This window comes from Pseudophryne corroboree, chromosome 1, assembly GCF_028390025.1.
Source record: "Pseudophryne corroboree isolate aPseCor3 chromosome 1, aPseCor3.hap2, whole genome shotgun sequence".
In the NCBI taxonomy this organism is placed as follows: Eukaryota; Metazoa; Chordata; class Amphibia; order Anura; family Myobatrachidae; genus Pseudophryne; species Pseudophryne corroboree.
This window is the reverse complement of record NC_086444.1, coordinates 835,986,891-836,006,796: the sequence shown is the minus strand read 5'-3', so window position 1 is coordinate 836,006,796 and position 19,906 is coordinate 835,986,891. Positions and strand designations below refer to the sequence as shown.

General features: G+C 41.8%; 1 protein-coding gene across 7 annotated transcripts in view; it reads right to left on the bottom strand.

The window, feature by feature from the left end:
- MAPK10 (mitogen-activated protein kinase 10) overlaps positions 1 to 19,906 on the bottom strand; it is a 485,680-nt gene that overhangs the window by 57,367 nt on the left and 408,407 nt on the right. For all 7 annotated transcript variants that reach the window (XM_063919881.1, XM_063919876.1, XM_063919875.1 and 4 more), the window contains 3 exons: positions 12,345 to 12,469; positions 7,103 to 7,159; positions 1,454 to 1,517 (listed from right to left, as the gene is read on the bottom strand). In XM_063919881.1, the coding sequence (XP_063775951.1) occupies positions 1,454 to 1,517; positions 7,103 to 7,159; positions 12,345 to 12,469 (246 nt within the window). The remainder of the gene's footprint in view (positions 1 to 1,453; positions 1,518 to 7,102; positions 7,160 to 12,344; positions 12,470 to 19,906) is intronic.

Genomic DNA, 19,906 nt, shown 5'->3' with positions numbered 1-19,906 from the left:
ATACATTTGACACTTCCTCTACTTAGCTTGTTTGGGCTTTTTTTTAAATTCTAGTTACAACTGGTCTTTCCACCTTCAGACAAAGTTTATTAGCTGATCTACAGTATATTTACCATTGTGTTTCTGGGGCTTTTTTTTTTTACAAAAGCAGTTTGGTCTATCAGACAATTTTGTTTTACTATATTCCCATTTCTCTTGGATATGACACAGCTCAGCTCTGCCCTGGAAACAATTATACAGTATCAGTAAAGCAGTTATGTGTCACATCCATGGTCAATGGAAATAAACAACTATATCTGGTAGATGTAAAGACCTTCATGAAAAATACAGAGAAAGTATAGATAAAGCAATGTATACAGATGAAAGCAAGTACAATTGGTGCAATCGGACACATCACTGTTGTTTGCAACATTTGGGTCTGTTTCTGAGTTGCATGGAAGTTGTGATGCACACAGATCTTGTGAATTTCAGACTACTGTGCATGTGCCAAAGAAAGAAATTAGCTTCTGTGATGGACACACGGGGGCTAATTCAGACCTGATCGCTGCTGTGACGTCACACGCAGCCGCTGCGACCCGGAGAGTGACGGGTAGCTCCCTGCCAGCGTGCAGGAGCTGCGCTGGTAAGGAGCTACTCTTCAGGTATAAAAGCATTTTGCTTTTGTACCTGTGCCTGGGAAGCAGAGCCAGACATGCGGGGCGGACTAGCCCTGTGCTGCCCCCCCCCCCCCCTGCATGTCAGGGTGGCTGATAGTAGCCGTGCAAAATTTTCAGGTCTGAATTAGGCACACAGATGGGGATCGCTAGTACTGTATATACAGATTGATCTGCCCGGCAACGGACCAAACTATCTGAAATGTGCGTTTCTGTACAGTAATGAACTGGACTGTGACCATGGGATCACAAAGAACTCTTATGTTTCATGGGAGTGTCACGGAAGTGTGGGTTTAATGTTCACCTTCTGTGCTCATTCTTAATGTGTTACAGGTGATGGGACATCATTGCTTGCACCCAGCATGGTGCAAGGAACTAAAGATAACAGCTGTAGCAGCAGACGTAAAAAGAGTTGGCGGGATAGGCTTTCCCATGAAGTCACACAGATTTTTACTATACTATTTTGCATTACCACAGTGTAGTAAGCAGACAACCACGGCCAGAAGGAAAAGTGGCCGCAGAAGCTAAAGCACAAGTAATCACAGTATTGCTGGGTTATTGCTGTAACACAAGTAACAGGAATATTTCTGGAGCATAAGTAACCAGAGTATTGCTGGAGCAGAAGTAAAAGTGGTATTACTGGAGCAAGAGTATGTAAAAAAATTTTTTTTATTTTATCTTGTTTCATTTCTGCAAAAATATATATTTTTTTGTAGTTTTGAGTGGAATTAGCATTTAAGTCCTTTTAACCTAATGAAACAGCAATACACTGTGCGATTTGTAATATTATGGTACTGTACCTTTCCATTCTTCAATCGTATGTTCCCTTTCATCCAACTGTTTGTCATAAATCTGAGGTGGAGGCTGCACAATGCACAACAAATAATGAAAATTTAAATTATCTGTATAAAGATTATGTGATGTAAACATTTTGTTATGTTATGTAAACATCCCTGCTGGAATCTAAACAAATATTATAAAACAATACACATTTAACAGAAGTAGGAAATAGAATCCCAGAAGAGAAACATTACTAAATAAGTAAACATAAGACTAACAAACTTGCTCTCTGGCATTACTTGAGCCTGGGAGGGTACAGGTATATCAAGTTATGCCAGATGCCCAGTTTATTTGATATTGGCATTTTACATGATTTCATCACATCATATTGGGTGGGGATTTTTTTACCCATGGCTTGATTTCTGGGACATGCTACAAAAGCTCCTTTTTGGCCATAGGCCCTCATTCTGAGTTGATCGCTCACTCCGGATTTTCGCAGCGCAGTGATTATGGCAGTACGGGGCTAATCTGTGCATGCGTATGCACCACAATGCGCAGGCGCGTCGTACAAGTACAAATACCTTTGTGGTTTTGCACAGGTTCTAGTGACGCTTTCAGTCGCATTGGCAGACGCAAGGAGATTGACAGGAAGTGGGAGTTTCAGGGTGGCAACTGACCGTTTTCTGGGAGTGTTTGTAAAAACGCAGGCGTTTGCTGGGCGGGTATCTGACGTTAATACTGGGTCCTTCGTCACAGCAATCATCGCACAGAATAAGTAACTACAGGGCTGGTCTTGTTCTGCACGAAATGTGTTTGCTGCCGCTCTGCCGCAAAGGCGTTCGCACTCCTGCAAAGCGAAAGAACACTCCCCCGTGGGCGGCGACTATGCGTTTGCACGGCTGCTAAAAGTAGCTAGCGAGCAATCAACTCAGAATGAGGGCCTTAGTTGTCTGTTCACAGTTAGGAAAGCTTGTCTATAAAATCCCTAATGTTTATCTTGCAATACAAATAATCTGAGGGTTGAAGAGTCACTACTTTCCAATCAGTTCTGTAAGTATTTGTATCATTCACTTACATGAGTACCATTACGTAGTATAATACTGCACACTGAATATATAAACAAGCTAAACCATGGAATGGCCTATCTAGCAGGCACCTTACCACTGCATACGCATTCACGCTAACAAAAATATATAATCCCAAAAATGCCCAGCACTCCTCTGAAAACATAAGCAGCTTGCCTCGGTGTCTTTCTTCTAAGGATACCACTCAGCAAGGTGGATGGCACTCAGGTACCTCAAAGAAAATAAAGCGCTGATACAGCTTGCCAAGATGACATTTCAGGTCGGGATAAAAGAGTTTAGTCTCTGTTATGTCAACTTAACAAGCTGTGTCAGTGCTTTATTGTATTTGAGGGCCTGAGTGCTGTCCTCATTGCTTATTGTATACAGTATATATATTTACAACTGCAAATCCAGTGGCACTTACCAACGAACAATAAATTGTCCGTTGCCCTGACCTGTCCACACTGGCTGAGTGTACAATTCCATACAATGTAACACATAGGGACACTCAGAAAATAAAGACAGGACACTGCGGCTCAAAATTACCGACGTTTCAATATCCTATTGACACCTTAATGAAAATATCAATAGCACATTAAGACGTCAAACATTGAGCCACAACATACTGTCTTTTTATCCGTAGTGCTGCTATTACATTATATATGTGTGTGTACTGTATATACAGTATATAAATATGTGTGTGTGTCAGTGAAACCTATTGAATCTATGCAGGGGCAGATTGGGAACAAAAAGCGGCCCTGGAAAAATTTGCATGGGCAGCACCAGAGGTGTAAGGTCTACCCATGGGCCGTGGCAGCAGCACCCTCCCCCCAAGACTTTCCAGATAGTGGGCATGTTCAGCATCAAGGGGAAAGTTAAAAGGAAATAAAATTAAATATTATTATGAGCACATTATATGATACACCTTTAGAATTTAGTAAAACTATATAATTCTTTCGAAAGATATATTTTCTTGCTTATTACACCACCCGTGTCCCAATCACTATTCACTCAATCTTATATGTCAGCCAAGCAGGCAGACAGAGCATACACTAGATCATCTGCAATCACAGGCTAAGTGGCAAAGTAATTTTTATATATGCAAATTATTTAGCATCTTATTCATTATGTCTATTAAAAGGACCATATGTCCTCAAACAAAACAGGCCCCGCGGGTGCGTCGGCCCACCGGGGATCTTCCCTGTGAACCCTATGGCCAATCCGCCTGTGAATATATGGATATTTGGCATGATAGGTGTTCCTAATATATATGCAATTACAAAACTAACAAAGAAAATGTGATAATTGTGGAAAAATGGGTAATTACATTACCAGTTCCTATATCACATTTGAATTAAATGCATACTGGTTTATAGATCTATACTGGGTACTTCCCAATGAAAAGTAACAACTCCAATATAAGTAGTCTTTATACTCATAGAGCTCTTATGAAGTGATAACTGCAGTAGTGTTTTGTTTGTTAAACTATTACAACAGTTTACAATCAGAATATTCTTATTATTATTATTATTATTATTATTATTATTATTAAAGCTATTTTGGGAGCTACCATTTTGTAAGCTACACTAATATAATGAGAATGTAGTCCATCGGTTTTTGTTTTTTTAATAAACAGATGATATTATTAATGTACAGTACTTCATGTCTATTGAATGAGAGGCTGAAGTCCCAGGAATACTGTGTTGGCTCAGTAAACACTTACATCGATGTGTATAATTTATGAATTAATTGAAGAAATGTTCACTGTCTGAGGAACAAATAAAGCTTTCCACATTAATTCTATTATGGATGTTTAGTTAACTCTACTTAACTGTACACTAAACGTAATCTTTATTTCAAATAATATTTGAGTCAATGAAAAACAACATGTTTTAGTTTTAACTATAATTTTGAATAAAATAAAATAAATGCATTGTAGAGAGTATATTTAAAAAAACATTGGACCAATAGGAATAATGTATTAAGGTATACATTATTCCCATTGGTCCAATGTTTTTTTAAATATACTGTTGAGGCATATTGATTTAAGGTACAGTAAGTTAAGTTGATGCTAAGCATTATGTTTGACTTTACTTCTTAATTCTATACAGCTCACAATATATATATATATATATATATATATATATATATATTCTGGCATGTGGTTCTTATATGTATCATTCAATTAGGAATTATGTATGGTGTGTAGAATTGTTTGGAAGACCAATAACTAGTTCAGTTTGAATCATAACGCTGGATGAGAGAAGAGTTTCATATTCAATTGACTATCTAAGGGTATGGGAAGTCACTCCAGCTCCTGTAGAGTTACCCTTGCCGCTGAGAGTGGGTGGCGGGTACTAATTATCCTGGCCTGATAGCCAGGTCCACCTCTGGCCCCTCACACCCTTTACCTGTCAGCAGCAGCAGCTTCAGTTCATTCTCCAGCCAGTATACGCTGCTGCGTGCTGGCTGCTGCGGTGGTGCAGGGAAGCTGCTGCAGCAGTCTTTTCTGTCTATGTGGCGGGGGGAAGGGAAGCGATCACACTGATTGCACTATCCGTTTTTACATTTATTTGTATAAAGTCGCATGGCCTCGCCTCCCGGGATTAGGCCAGGCCCCCAGAAAAAGTACCTGGGTCCGCCACAGCTCTCAACAACCCTGAGAGTTGCACACCCCAACGTGCCAGCTTTTCTGCTAGGACATGCTAAAACTGTGGCAGGACATGTTGGGATGTGTAGCTCCACTGGAGCTGGAGTGCTACATATGTTGCCTACCCCTGATCTAGGAGGTCTCACACAGTCTAAAGGTCTACAGATAAATTGTGGCCAGCATCATAAGGACTGTCCACTACAGTAAATCGCTGCTCCAAGAACAATGTACAATGATCAGGAGAGTGCAATGTATACTTTTATAACATTTGATGTATATTAGGAAAATTGTATGAACCCTTACCAATGGAGTACCAGTTTACAGTGTGCTTTGCACCTTCAACTAGTAATGAAGTATTATGTAAGGAGGACCTTTATGGGGTTTCTTTTACCAATTTACAATGTCAGAAATAAATTAATGTACAGTAGCATATACATTTTTATGATTTCTGAAATAGAGCTAGATGTCTGCATATTGTAAATGATAACTACATGCATATACAATGCTGGAAAGACAAAAGTCTTGTCTCTCAGCTATTTTAGGTTAAAAAAAAAAATTCTTGCTGGCAAGAGCAATTGTTATGTGTCATTATCTATATACTGTAGTCCCATCCATATAGGGATATAATGATCGGAATATAGTCACATACATGAATGTAATGTGTAACATAATACTCCTCCAACATATATATTGTTGCTCCTTGTATTCTATTGTTTGCTGGGGATACATATGATATCCCGCAGACGGGATGTCAGCTGTCACTATACTGACAGTGGCAACCCGTCTACCAGAATCCTGGCAGCGAGGCAGCAAGTGCCCACGTGGGGTTCTATTCCCACTCGGTTGGTGGTGTGGATTCTGGGCGTCGGTATTTCACCGGCTGTTGGGATTGCGGCGATGGTCTCCTGAACACCGGGATCCTGACAGCCGGTATACTGACTGCATCCCGTTTGCTATACTATACGGACAGCCTAAGATAATAGTTGCAAGTCTGTGATGCAAAGATGACAATTTACTAACTAGACTCAAATTGCTTAAGTGCAGCCAAGTATTGCATGTAACTGACAATTAGCTGTGGTTGATTGAATTAGAATAAAAATGCAGTGTTTGACTGGTAGGGTTATGTCACTGCATACTTGCAGTTTTACAGCATTAGTAGTAAGTCATGCCCAGATAGAACATGGATTTCATATAGATGGAAAACACCTGAACAACCTGGTATTGTAACCTGATTGTTATAGCTGCTCAAAGTGTCAAGAAAAGTAAGAGAATGGTCTAATTTTATTTTCAAATATTGTACTAAACTAAATGTGAAAACAGAAACATTGAATGTACTATAATCTGCTAATTATTTTTTAAATAAAAAAATACTGTGCTTAAAAGAGTTGTAGACTACCCTTGTGTAAAAGCTGACAGCGGCAGACCAGATCAAAGTTTAGAAGAAGGTAGTTAAGATGAGAAAATGTCAGAATCTTATTGGTTGCTAGTTAGAGATGACAATAAGTGATTGGTGGGCAGGGCTGACAGCCAATCATACTGTATGTTGTTCTGTCCACCTCCTTTGCTAAACTGATCAGAAAAAATAAACAAAATCAAGGGAGGCACAAGCTACACTCTCATACAGTATATACATGATACATATTACATCATGTAAAACTGATGTCTTTCATGTGTATCAAATATTACGGCAACTGCCAACATATATGAAATTGTTTAAGAATATCCTAAACCCTTTGTTTAGTGCTATGTTTTATTTTGCTGCCTTGTTTGTTGTATTGGCGCAAGCATATACTAATCACAATTCATTGCAAAGAACATTTTGACATGTTCTTACTCTGTTATTCTGAAAATGACTTTCTGGTCACATTGTATGCTTCTGTCATAGCTTTACTAATTTACAGCCTGACTCTGGCTCAACAATGTACAATTGCATTTTTACAAACGTAGAATATAACCTTTTCATTATTCTGTGTTTTGACTGGCTGTCCATTCCATCTCTCCCTCATAGGTTCCTGAGGATGAAAATAGAGGAGAATGGGCATGGCAAGTGAATGAAATCATATAATGCGCATAACAAGACATTTCTCACAGGTCTATAAAGTATTTCCTTCTCAAATTGTATACTGTTGGGTCAGTATTCAAAGTCTACACTTACTGACGGCTAGAATGGACTTTTTAATGTTTAGTCTTTGTATTACAGCTATGGCAAAATGTCTACATTTACTGTAGTGACAGACAGTTACAGTATAAACTACATTAGTATAGATGCATGAAGTGTGTATATGAACAAATGCAATACAGTTGTGTGTGTTTTACAGATGGCAAGAAATATATTGGATACCTCTTGGCTTTAAGTTGAACCTGTGCATATACACTATATAAAGTAGGTCACATTTAATATAGTACCTAAGTACCTTGTATGTAAATGTGTTGTATGGCTGAATGTACTGTATAACAAGAACTTTAATATAAAAAAGTACACATTCATATATTTTTTAGAATCACTATTTTATTTTGTAATGCTTATTTTATTAGTCGAAATGATACATTTTGTAAGAATGTATGGGGGGATTCAAGTCAATGTGATGTGCTACATGAATGTTTGCCTGCACCATTACCACTTAATATGGAAGACAAACATCACTCATTTTCCTTTGCACGTCTATGAGGTTCTCGGGAAATTAAGCAATGTTACTAATAAAGTACGTTTGCCCATCCATTAAGGAGGCACTTTGTGACCATCGCGCTCAGTTGAATTCCTCCTATATAGCTTATGTCCATTTTGCTAATTCTGCAGTGCTTGAAAGATCTAAATATATTTTTCATATGTTATTTATATATTTGCCACATATTCTGCAGTGTCGTACAATAAAATGCAAACATGCTGTGCTTTAACATTCTGCATAGTTGCACAGGTCAACATAAATCAATGTACATGTGTTATATCAACGAATTACTCAATATGAAGTGACATAAACAAATGAAGTAAAACTTAAGAACAAAAGAAAATACTATTTTCGATTACTTTCATTTTCTAAGGCTGTACATCAAAGGACCTTGAATAAGAATCAGTTTCTGAAAAAGTATTTTATCCAGAACACAGATGATGGGACATTTATAAATCTCTGCAGCTTTATGGATAAAATGATGGATGGATCAATGTGTTACTCACAAAAATCTTTACATTTCTTTCAGCGTTTTTGTTAGTGCTGCATATACATACAGTATTTATGATGAACAATGGGGATGCCTCTGAAGGACCGTGTTTTAAAGTGCAAGAAAAACTGACAGTACTTGAAAGCATAACACTTTTGAATATGAAATCATAGACTGAAAACACAGCATGTACAGTATTTTGGCTCAGTACCATGGAGAGCAGCAGAAAAGGAAGCTTTATGCTGTATATGTTTCCAAATGCTTTTCTTCAGTAATTGGCAAGCTCGGGAAAGATGAGAAAGTAAATGCTGATATTCAACAAAGCTCGAATTTCATAGCCTGCAATAGCAGTAGCATATCTAGATACCAACGCCAATGGTGCAAATTTGGGTTTGGGACCCCCTCCAGTCCACTGTACCCAGGCATGTTGCCCCAGCTAGATGAAACCTTAAGTAATCTAAATGGGGATTTCACCAGGTCCTTCCTGTCATCAGAATAATAGCTTCTACTATATTCATTTTAATGCTGCCTAGCAGATAAGACTTAAATGGAGTGACCTTCTGCCCAGTCTTCCCTGCTGAGAACGAGGTCATGTCTTATCATGCAGTAGCTGTATGGCACTTAGGAATTTACTGTAGTCGAGACAGTAAATTTGCTAGGTGGGACAATCACTTGTAATTGAAACAAAGTTTATGTTAGTAGCAAAATGTACAAATAGATGTATCTTCTGGAACAATGATTATCTGTCATACCGGGTGCTGGGAATACTGATTTCTGGTGTGCCAATAACTAGCAGTTGTGTCTCTGATGATTTCATGTAAGTATATGTACATGTACAAAGGTAAAAATAACATGTACATTTTGACAATTATAGCACTGTAAAATTTTTATTTGGTCTTTGCAAAATAATTTGTTAGGAATAGGTAGGCCAATCCCGGGCCATTTTTTCAATTCCAGGTATCGGGATTGAAAAATGGTCAATCCCGGGAATCCTGTGATTGGCTTATCCCTATGTGTCCACCCCTCTCGCCCCTCCCCGCACCTCCCGACATGCACACATAACTCACCATAGTACTGGGGCGGAAGAGTAGGAATCATCCTTCACTCTCGGCGGGGGTCATCGGCAAGCAGCAGGCAGTGCAGCGTGACCTGTGACAGCACGTCATGCTGCGTAGGGGGATCCAGAAGGAGGGAGCCGGGCAGCACCTGAGCGTCCTGAGGACGCTCAACGCTGATCCCTCTATCCCCGGGATTGGAGCTTCCAATCCCGGGATTGCATCCCAGATGTTTTCTAGCCTAAATCCCGGGATCCCGCTGATCCTGGGATTGGCCACTCTACTTAGGAAACTAATACCTAGTAGCCATTATAGTGTACTGCTTTCTGATTAAACCTTCCTAGTATTATAACCTATATGTTACTATTGATAGTGCTGTTCTCCACAGAAACTGAGCCTCCGAACTAAAACCCACTATAACAAAACGAAATTAGTTGTTTATATATGTTTGTGACTGTATTTTCCTTATAAGTGATAAGCAGCAGCATCACTTAAGACTTAATTTAGAGTCAGCAGCAAAGCCATATTGCGCTGCAATGTGTTCAAATGCATTTACAGTGTTCCAGAACCCAACTCTCCCTCTAGCGTTAATTTTCTAAATTCATTCGGGTGAGCCAGCGTCTGAAGGTGAGTCTTCGTACTCTTTACAAACTTGCAAAGGAGGAGGCCTTGGTATTTAAAATCTTATATTTCTATGCCACATCTCACTCAGTGTGTGGCACCAGACTCTGGATCTCCACTGAGTTGAGTTTGACCAAATCTGTTTCTGTCTCTACTGCACTGTGGACCTATACCCCCCCCCCCCATGCAGCAGGATCCCAGAGTTGTGACCAGTCTCTACAGTAGTATTCTCTCTTAGAATCTAGGACAGGCATACCCATAAATTTGATCATATCTCTAACCCTCCATCACTGGTGCCAATCAGGGATATCCTGACATCACCCATTCTAAGTCCCCCCCCCCCCCCCCCCCTTAGGATTTCCTACTTTTGCAGAATATCAAGAGAAATACCTGAGTCACAGTGTGAGATTCTTTAGTATCTTGAGATATGCAATTAGTTTCACACTTGTGGCTGCCCTCAGTGCACTGCCCTGGAATACCGCTGCTGACTTAGAACCCCTTCCACAGTGCTAGTTTTCTACATCTATCTCTTCTTACTGCTAGCTCATGCTTCTAATTAAAGCTGGCTCTCAAGGTCTGGGGATGAATTAGATACAATGTTGTCAACTCTTACTCATGTATTTGGAAAAAATATCTAAACTGCCCCTATAATGTTACCTAGTTCCTAATCAGACTCATAAAATTTACCTGGAAGTGATGCTTTTATGGTGGCCTGATTGCTAGCAGAAGGGCAGTCTGCTCCACATCTTCTGAGACTGCCGAAAACTAACTCACGCACCACTCTGGACAGGGTAAGATTAACAATGGGGTGGATGGAGCTACAGCTCCAGACCCCCACGTAAAAATAGGCCCATCATTATGACAGCATGATGATCACTAGCCACCAGCTGGTCACATGGTTGGCTATAAATCATATCTATTAAGATTGCATTTCTATTTTTCTTACAAATTTATTATGTTTTTTTATATTTTTACAAATTTAGAGAGACATTGGAGCCGATAGTGTAGGGGATGTATACGCCCACATGGCTCTGGTCACACCCACACAGAACTGATCACACCTCCACTATTTCTCACAATAGGTCCTTGAATATTTTCAGCTCCAGGCCCATGTGGCACTTAATCTGGCACTGCCTCAGGACCAAGTACTGTACCTGTCCCTTCTTACTCTCTTCTCACATGGCCCTTTACTGACACCGCCAAACATAGCATTTCATTTGCTGCATTCTCAATTCCCCACATTGTCATCTCTGTTTCTCCTGGAAAATGTTGCATCCCCCCTGCCACAGATCCACCGTGACGAAGGTGTAATTTTCAACAGAGTGGAGTCATGGGCGTAACCAGTACTATATGGGACCCACAACAACATTTTAAGGGGGCCCTGTCCCAATGCTACTAGAGAGACACCTCTCCATAGCAGTTGTTCATTTTATGCCCCATTAATAGTCCCCTCGTTCATTTTATGAACCATAGTAATGCTTTAGTTAATGTCATGTCCCATAGTAGTGCACTAGTTTATTTTATGAAACATAGTATGGCCTAGTTCACTCCTTGTGAACTCTGCATCGCCAGACTTGTTGACGCTAGAAAGAAGGATTTGTGGAAAAAGAGGCAGTATTCTACAAAAGAGCAAGAGGTGTTTAGCTAGTAAGCCCAGGGAAGTTATGCATTTGAAGGGTAAAATGTGTGTTTTACCTGCTCGTTGATTTCTCTGTGTCTCTCCCTGCAGTTTGGCAGCCTGACTGATCAACGCCTGTGAAGGCCTCCCTTTTAATGGCAAGGTGGGAGTGTGGTTAGCCTGTCAATCTGGGAGGGGGAGGAGGACTCTAAAGTACAGTATAAAGGCCTGGTTAGGCCATTTGTCTGTATGACCCATGCCAGTTAGTGACCAGTGACTAGGGAGTAGGTCTCTGTTAGTATATGACAGGGCTGTGTACATATACTCTGTGAAAGCTATTGGTTTGTGGTCATCCTGACTAAATAAAACAGTGATGAAGTACTCCTGAACCAAGGTGTGGTCCAATACACGGCATCGTTATCACAAGATATATACTGTAGATATACATATACCTAAATAAATATATATATATATATATATATATATTTATAAATAAAACAATATTAAAAGTATCCTGTAAAAATAATGTTCCCAGCAAGCAGAGTTTATGTTATAATATGGCAAAACAAATTGATGTGTGGAATCAAACACATATAACTAATACAACTGAGAAGTGGAATTGTTTCATGGTTATCAGGGTATTTTTTTTTTTTTTTTACAAATTAAGGTTTATCTTAACAACTAAGTGTTGCCTAGTGACACCTTTCCATCTATTGCTCTACTAGAAAGAATAATACAAAGTCTTACCGCCTCAACTTCCGCAGGATCATACCAAACGTTTATGTAGGGGTGTTGTAGAGCCTCATCTACTGATATTCTCTTTGCTGGATCAATGACGAGCATCTTTGATAAAAGGTCTCTTGCTTGGCTGGCTGAAAAAGTTGACACCATAATTATCTGAAGTTAATTTTAATGTACACAAGTCTAATATACTTTCACTCTTGATACTGTATTCATTTGGTAACAATTATTTAATTATAAAAGTACAGTAATGGAACACAGAGCCCTAGGCAAGATTTTGGCTGGTGCCCCCTAACACCGCCGCTAGTTCCGCCTCTGACCATGCACCCCTTTCCCAGCACCATCACCCCTCACCCATAGAAGTCCTCATTTTGGTGTTCCTACCCCCTATATTTTAAATAGGAACAGTGCGCACATTTGGCGCACAGCCCAAAAATGAGTGTTGCTGGGAAGTGGCATAGCCACACAATAGTACCCCCAATTGAAAATACGCCACACAGTAGTGCAACTTTAATTACATTTTCAGGATGCAATAGTGTCCCTAATTCACGTTACATCACACAATAGTACCACTTTACCTTATAAACATTACTCCTCACAGTAGTGCCCCTTATTCACATTACATCACACTGCATTGCCCCTTATTCACATTACACCACACCATATTGCTCTTTATTCACATCAGATCACACATTAATGCCCTTTCTATACGTTACACCACACAGTACAGTAGAGCACCTTATACACATACAGTAATGCCACACATTAGTAATGCATTTATACACATAGGGCATAATTCAGACCTCACAGATGTGCTAAATTTAGCAGATCTACGATCAGTTACTCTGACATGCAGGGAGATGCCAAGCACAGGGCTAGTCCGCCCTGCATGTCAGGCGCTGTCCCCCCCCGCAAGGATGCAAAATCATCATACTGTGGCGATGCTTTTGCACCCGCTCAGTAGCTCCCTGCCAGCCAGCTTCTGCGCAGCCTAATAATAAATAAGCAGGTGCGCGACCAACAGCAGCAGGTAAGAGGAAGGTCAGTTCCTCAAAACTAAACAGTAGAAAAAAAATGTATACCAGCGCTGGCTGAACCAATTAATTTGTATTAAATAAAATAATAATAAGGATGGTTTGCTCTATGTAAAAAAGTAACAATTTATTGACATATCACATGTAAACAAATCTAAAAAGAAGGAATTCCTGTTGCCACAAGGTGGCGATAAAACTTGGTAATGTCTTATCTGAATAAAATTTCATGGATTTCACATTCTCCTATATTGAAATTGTCCATTCCTAAAGGCTAGGACACCCTCTCCTTGTGCATTCACTGTAATAGGTAAATAATTACCAGATCCCCACGTTAGTAAGCATCAGCGTTGGAACAAGTCCGTTTTGCAGCTGTAGGGGTAGATTAAAGCGGTTTGATGAATGAGTCCAGTGATGGGAGAGAAGTCCAAAGTATGCCGAAGGATGTCAAAGGCTTTGCGGGCCAGTTGGAGAGTGAAGTCCAGATGAGTAAGGAGAGCTTTCCTTACTCATCTGGACTTCACTCTCCAACTGGCCCGCAAAGCCTTTGACATCCTTCGGCATACTTTGGACTTCTCTCCCATCACTGGACTCATTCATCAAACCGCTTTAATCTACCCCTACAGCTGCAAAACGGACTTGTTCCAACGCTGATGCTTACTAACGTGGGGATCTGGTAATTATTTACCTATTACAGTGAATGCACAAGGAGAGGGTGTCCTAGCCTTTAGGAATGGACAATTTCAATATAGGAGAATGTGAAATCCATGAAATTTTATTCAGATAAGACATTACCAAGTTTTATCGCCACCTTATGGCAACAGGAATTCCTTCTTTTTAGATTTGTTTACATGTGATATGTCAATAAATTGTTACTTTTTTACATAGAGCAAACCATCCTTATTATTATTTTATTTAATACAAATTAATTGGTTCAGCCAGCGCTGGTATACATTTTTTTTTCTGCGCAGCCTAGCTGCGTTGGCAAGTGGCTACCTGCTGCGTCCCAGGTTGCATCGGCTGTGTGTGACGTCACACAGCCCCCCACCCCTGCAGCGGTCCGGACATGCCTGTGTTGTCCTGACTGCGCCCCACCAATGGCGTTCTAATGCCATTGGCATGCCCCCTCCTGCCCAGCAACCGTCTCTGCCTGTCAATCGCAGCCCCTGTATCTTGTATGTGTGTATCTGCATCCGAAATGCTACATTACAGTGATATCCAGGAATACACTGTAAAATAGCATTTTGTATGCAGATACAGTCACATATAGAATATGGGCATGTTGCATATCATTTTAATCAGCACAAGCTGCTTGACATATCGAATGGCCTAGGCATTTGCCTAGTTTGCCTATGCCTAGAGCCGGCTCTGATGGTTCGGGCAAAACAACTGAATTGCCTCCAGGCAGATGCTTCTGAAGAAGAACCGAGGCAGTGGTTTGAAATGTGTTAAGCAAGGTGATACTGGAACCTTTGAGACTCTGGATGGCACCTGTGGAGATTCTGTCTGTTACTCACTTTGGACATATAGACTTTCTGGACTGAAACCACTGGTTACGGGACTTGTGGGTATTCACTCATTCATGTTCACTACCCATAAGAGAGCTACTACTACTACTACTACTCATTTATTGCCTTTCCGGGGATGTCCAAATGTTTACTGATAAGCTTTTTTAAATGTGAGTGCAATTCATTATTACATTTTGCTATTTTTCCATACATTTTTGCACTATGGCCCTCATTCCGAGTTGTTCGCTCGGTATTTTTCATCGCATCGCAGTGAAAATCCGCTTAGTACGCATGCGCAAAGTTCGCACTGCGACTGCGCCAAGTAACTTTACTATGAAGAAAGTATTTTTACTCACGGCTTTTTCTTCGCTCCGGCGATCGTAATGTGATTGACAGGAAATGGGTGTTACTGGGCGGAAACACGGCGTTTCAGGGGCGTGTGGCTGAAAACGCTACCGTTTCCGGAAAAAACGCAGGAGTGGCCGGAGAAACGGTGGGAGTGCCTGGGCGAACGCTGGGTGTGTTTGTGACGTCAACCAGGAACGACAAGCACTGAACTGATCGCACAGGCAGAGTAAGTCTGAAGCTACTCTGAAACTGCTAAGTAGTTAGTAATCGCAATATTGCGCATACATCGGTCGCAATTTTAAGAAGCTAAGATTCACTCCCAGTAGGCGTTGGCTTAGCGTGTGTAACTCTGCTAAATTCGCCTTGCGACCGATCAACTCGGAATGAGGGCCTATATTCTTTTCTTCTGAGTTGCATTTACCATTTAAGGAATGACCACTTAAGTAATATAACTGATTCCACCTATGAACACATATTATTGACATTGGAGGTTACTGGAAGCTGTTTTACCATCAAAATTTCTGAAACAGGCAGCTATTTTGAAAGGTTGTTTCTTTCTATTTAATTGTTTACACTATTTATGGAGTAATCTATAATCTAGCTATGCGCCAGTTGGTTCCAACATTTTTAGTATTCTTGTGACCAGTGAAAACTCTTGCTATACGTAGGTTTATTGTGCAATTGCTTGGCCCTGTTTTTTTAAATATTGCTTTAAAATACAACAATCGCAATAAGCTGTAGAATGCATGTAAATATAAAGTTATGTAGAAATAGAAAGTGCATGACAGTATGCTACACTGCAAATATTGACTCTTTGCATAAACTTAATGTGTCACACAACAGAGGCAGCGGCCGCCGCGCTTACCCCTGCGTGTCTGCAGGTCCGTCTGGCGGCCCCCGCCTCCGGCGGTCGTCGGGTCCCGGCGTCACGTGGGCGGGAGTGGGTGGCGTCACAGAACCGCTCCACCAATCCTGTTAGGGCGGGAGATTCAAAACCAGACGCCGGGCAGAGCTCTGGCGCCTGAGTATCGTCGCTTTTCCAGAGGTGATGTCCAGTGCTCCTGTGACCGCTGTGCTACCTCCTAGAGTTTCCAGCATCCAGTCAGCTTTCCCAGCATATCGTGCTGCTCACTCACCTAGTCTTCAGTGTTTTTAAACATCGCTCACGAGTTCTTCAATCATCAGCATCTTTGAACACTGCTCACAAAATCTTCAGTGTCTTTATCATCGCTCACAAGTTCTTCATTCACCAGTGTCTTTATCATCGCTCACAAGTTCTTCATTCATCAGTGTCTTTATCATCGCTCACAAGTTCTTCATTCATCAGTGTCTTTATCATCGCTCACAAGTTCTTCATTCACCAGTGTCTTTATCATCGCTCACAAGTTCTTCATTCACCAGTGTCTTTATCATCGCTCACAAGTTCTTCATTCATCAGTGTCTTTATCACCGCTCACAAGTTCTTCATTCATCAGTGTCTTTATCATCGCTCACAAGTTCTTCATTCACCAGTGTCTTTATCATCGCTCACAAGTTCTTCATTCATCAGTGTCATTATCACCACTCTCAAGTTCTTCATTCATCAGTGTCTTTATCATCGCTCACAAATTCTTCATTCATCAGTGTCTTTAAACATCGCTCACAAGTTCTTCAATCATCAGTGACTTTAAACATCGCTCACGAATTCTTTAGTGTCTTTCACCATCGCTCACAAGTTCTTTATTCGTGTATCTTTAAACATCGCTCACAAATTCTTCAGTAGCCTTTGACATTGCCCACCAGTCTTCTTTCTTCCATGTGTTGCTGTATTGCTTCCTTCCCTAAATAAAGTTCTTCAGCATTTCTTCATCAAACACAATTGTCAGAGTCCTGTATGAGGAAAACCTATATCCGGCCTTCTCTGCTCCGACCCAGCTGTGGCGCCTCTTCCCGACCATCGGAGGAGCCCCCGAGTTCACAACACTCCCAATCCAGGTCAGTGACAGTATACTCAGGCCCCATGGACCCGGGGGATCGGAACCCAGAGGCAAGTGCCATCCAGGACTTGGTTTCCCGAGTTCAGAGTCAGGAGGCTGCACAGGGCCAGGTGATGCAGTATCTCCAGGAATTATCCGGTCGGCTGGATCAAATTCAGGCTTCTCTGGCTTCAGTAGTTCCGGCTCCAGCTCCATTGCCCGCTCCAGTGGTTGTCCCTAGTAATGTTCAATCCTTGTCTGGAACTAGGTCACGCCTTCAGCTTCCGACTCCCTCTCGCTATAATGGGAATCCAAAGAATTGCCGTGGTTTTCTCAACCAATGCGAGGTGCATTTTGAACTTCTTTCGCACAACTTCCCCACGGATCGGTCCAAGGTGGCGTACATTATTTCCTTACTGGAAGGTTCAGCGTTGGATTGGGTGTCACCATTGTGGGAGCGATCTGATCCTTTGGTTTCTAGTTACACCAATTTCATTGCGTCTTTTCGAAGGATATTTGAAGAGCACGGCAGAACGACCGCTGCTTCTTCAGACTTGCTCCGAGTCCGACAAGGCTCCCGTTCAGTGGGGCAGTATGTGATTCACTTCCAGACCATAGCTTCAGAACTATGCTGGAATAATGATGCTCTCCGGGCTGCCTTTTGGAACGGCCTCTCCGACCGCCTAAAGGATGAACTGATCACTAGGGATCTGCCAGATTCCTTAGAACAGTTGATCTCACTCTGTGTAAAGGTGGATCTTCGCATGCAGGAACGGGGAGGCGAACGTAGTCGGTCAGATCGATCCAGATTCCGGTCTCTCCCGTCTAAGCAAACGGTTACTCCAGGTCCAGACGAACCCATGCAAATCAATCGATCTCGGCTGTCCCCGGAAGAACGACAGCGACGTCGTGAGGGTAGACTCTGCCTCTACTGTGGAGCCGCGGATCATTTTCTCAAGTTCTGCAAGTCCCGTCCGGGAAACGGGCAGTCCTAGCTTGTTCCGGAGGAGTCGAGTTAGGAATTACATCTAAACCTTCTCCGACAGTGGACTGTTTACTCTCCGTGTCTCTGTTTCCTGAGTCAATAGCCAAACCTGTTAAAGCTTTGCTGGACTCTGGGGCTGCAGGGAATTTTGTTTCCCTTTCTTGTGTCCAGAACTTAGGTTACAGTTACAGTCTGTCAAACGGCCTATTACGTTGACCGCCATCAATGGTACCCAAATTTCGAATGCTCTTATCACCAGTCGCACAGTGCCAATCAGGCTGCAGGTGGGAGCTCTGCATCAAGAACATCTGGAGTTCCTAGCGATTCGGGAGATGCCCCACGATCTGGTTCTAGGTCTTCCTTGGCTTAAAATTCACAACGCTCACGTCGACTGGAAGTCATCACAAATACTGTCCTGGAGTTCTTTTTGTCATTCTAATTGTCTCACTCCTGTCTACCCGCTCCGGGTATCTTCCAAGTCGGATGAAGAGCTCATTCCGGAGGTCTATCGGGAGTTCACAGATGTCTTTTCGGAGCAGGCGGCCGATCAGTTACCACCCCATAGACCCTGGGACTGTCCCATTGAGCTCATCCCAGGGAAAATGCCACCCCGGGGACGTACTTACCCCTTGTCTTTACCCGAGACCCAAGCTATGTCGGACTACATCAAGTCTAATTTGCTGAAAGGATTCATTCACCCCTCTACCTCACTGGCGGGAGCAGGTTTCTTTTTTGTAAAGAAGAAGGACGGAGGGTTAAGACCGTGTATTGACTATCGGGGCTTAAACGATATCACTGTTAAGAACAAATACCCTTTGCCGCTCATCACGGAGCTATTTGATAGGGTTCGCGGACCCCACGTCTTCCCTAAGCTCGATTTAAGGGGAGCCTATAATTTGATACGCATCCGACAGGGGGATGAATGGAAGACGGCCTTCAATACCAGGGACGGGCATTATGAATATTTGGTAATGCCGTTTGGCCTCAGCAATGCCCCTGCTATTTTCCAGGGATTTGTGAATGAGATATTCCAGGACATGTTATACCTAAGCGTAGTGGTATATTTGGATGACATTCTGATATTTTCTAAGAATCTCACAGAGCACAGAGTACAGGTCAAGGACGTACTTCTTCGCCTACGAAGGAATCATCTCTACGGCAAGATTTCCAAATGTACCTTTGAGGTCCCTTCAATTCCATTTCTTGGCTATGTCATCTCAGGTACGGAGCTCCGCATGGATCCGGAAAAACTCACTGCCATTCGGGACTGGACTCAGCCTCTCTCCTTGAAAGCGGTACAAAGATTTCTGGGTTTTGCGAATTACTACCGGAAATTCATAAAGGGATTCTCTACCATTGTGGCACCTATTACTAACCTAACCAAAAAGGGGTCTGACCCAAGTCACTAGTCTTCTGAAGCAGTAGCAGCGTTCACCCGGTTGAAAGCAGCCTTTATGTCCGCTCCGGTACTCCAGCAACCAAATTTTTCAAAACCATTCTTCTTGGAGGTCGATGCTTCCTCGGTAGGCATTGGTGCCGTACTTTCCCAGTACTCCTCTGATGGGAAGTTACATCCATGTGGTTTCCATTCTCGCAAGTTCTCTCCCGCTGAACGAAACTACACCATTGGAGACCAGGAACTTCTGGCGATAAAATCTGTCCTAGAAGAATGGAGGTACTTATTGGAGGGTGCTAAACATCTAATTACGATTTACACCGATCACAAGAACTTGCTGTATCT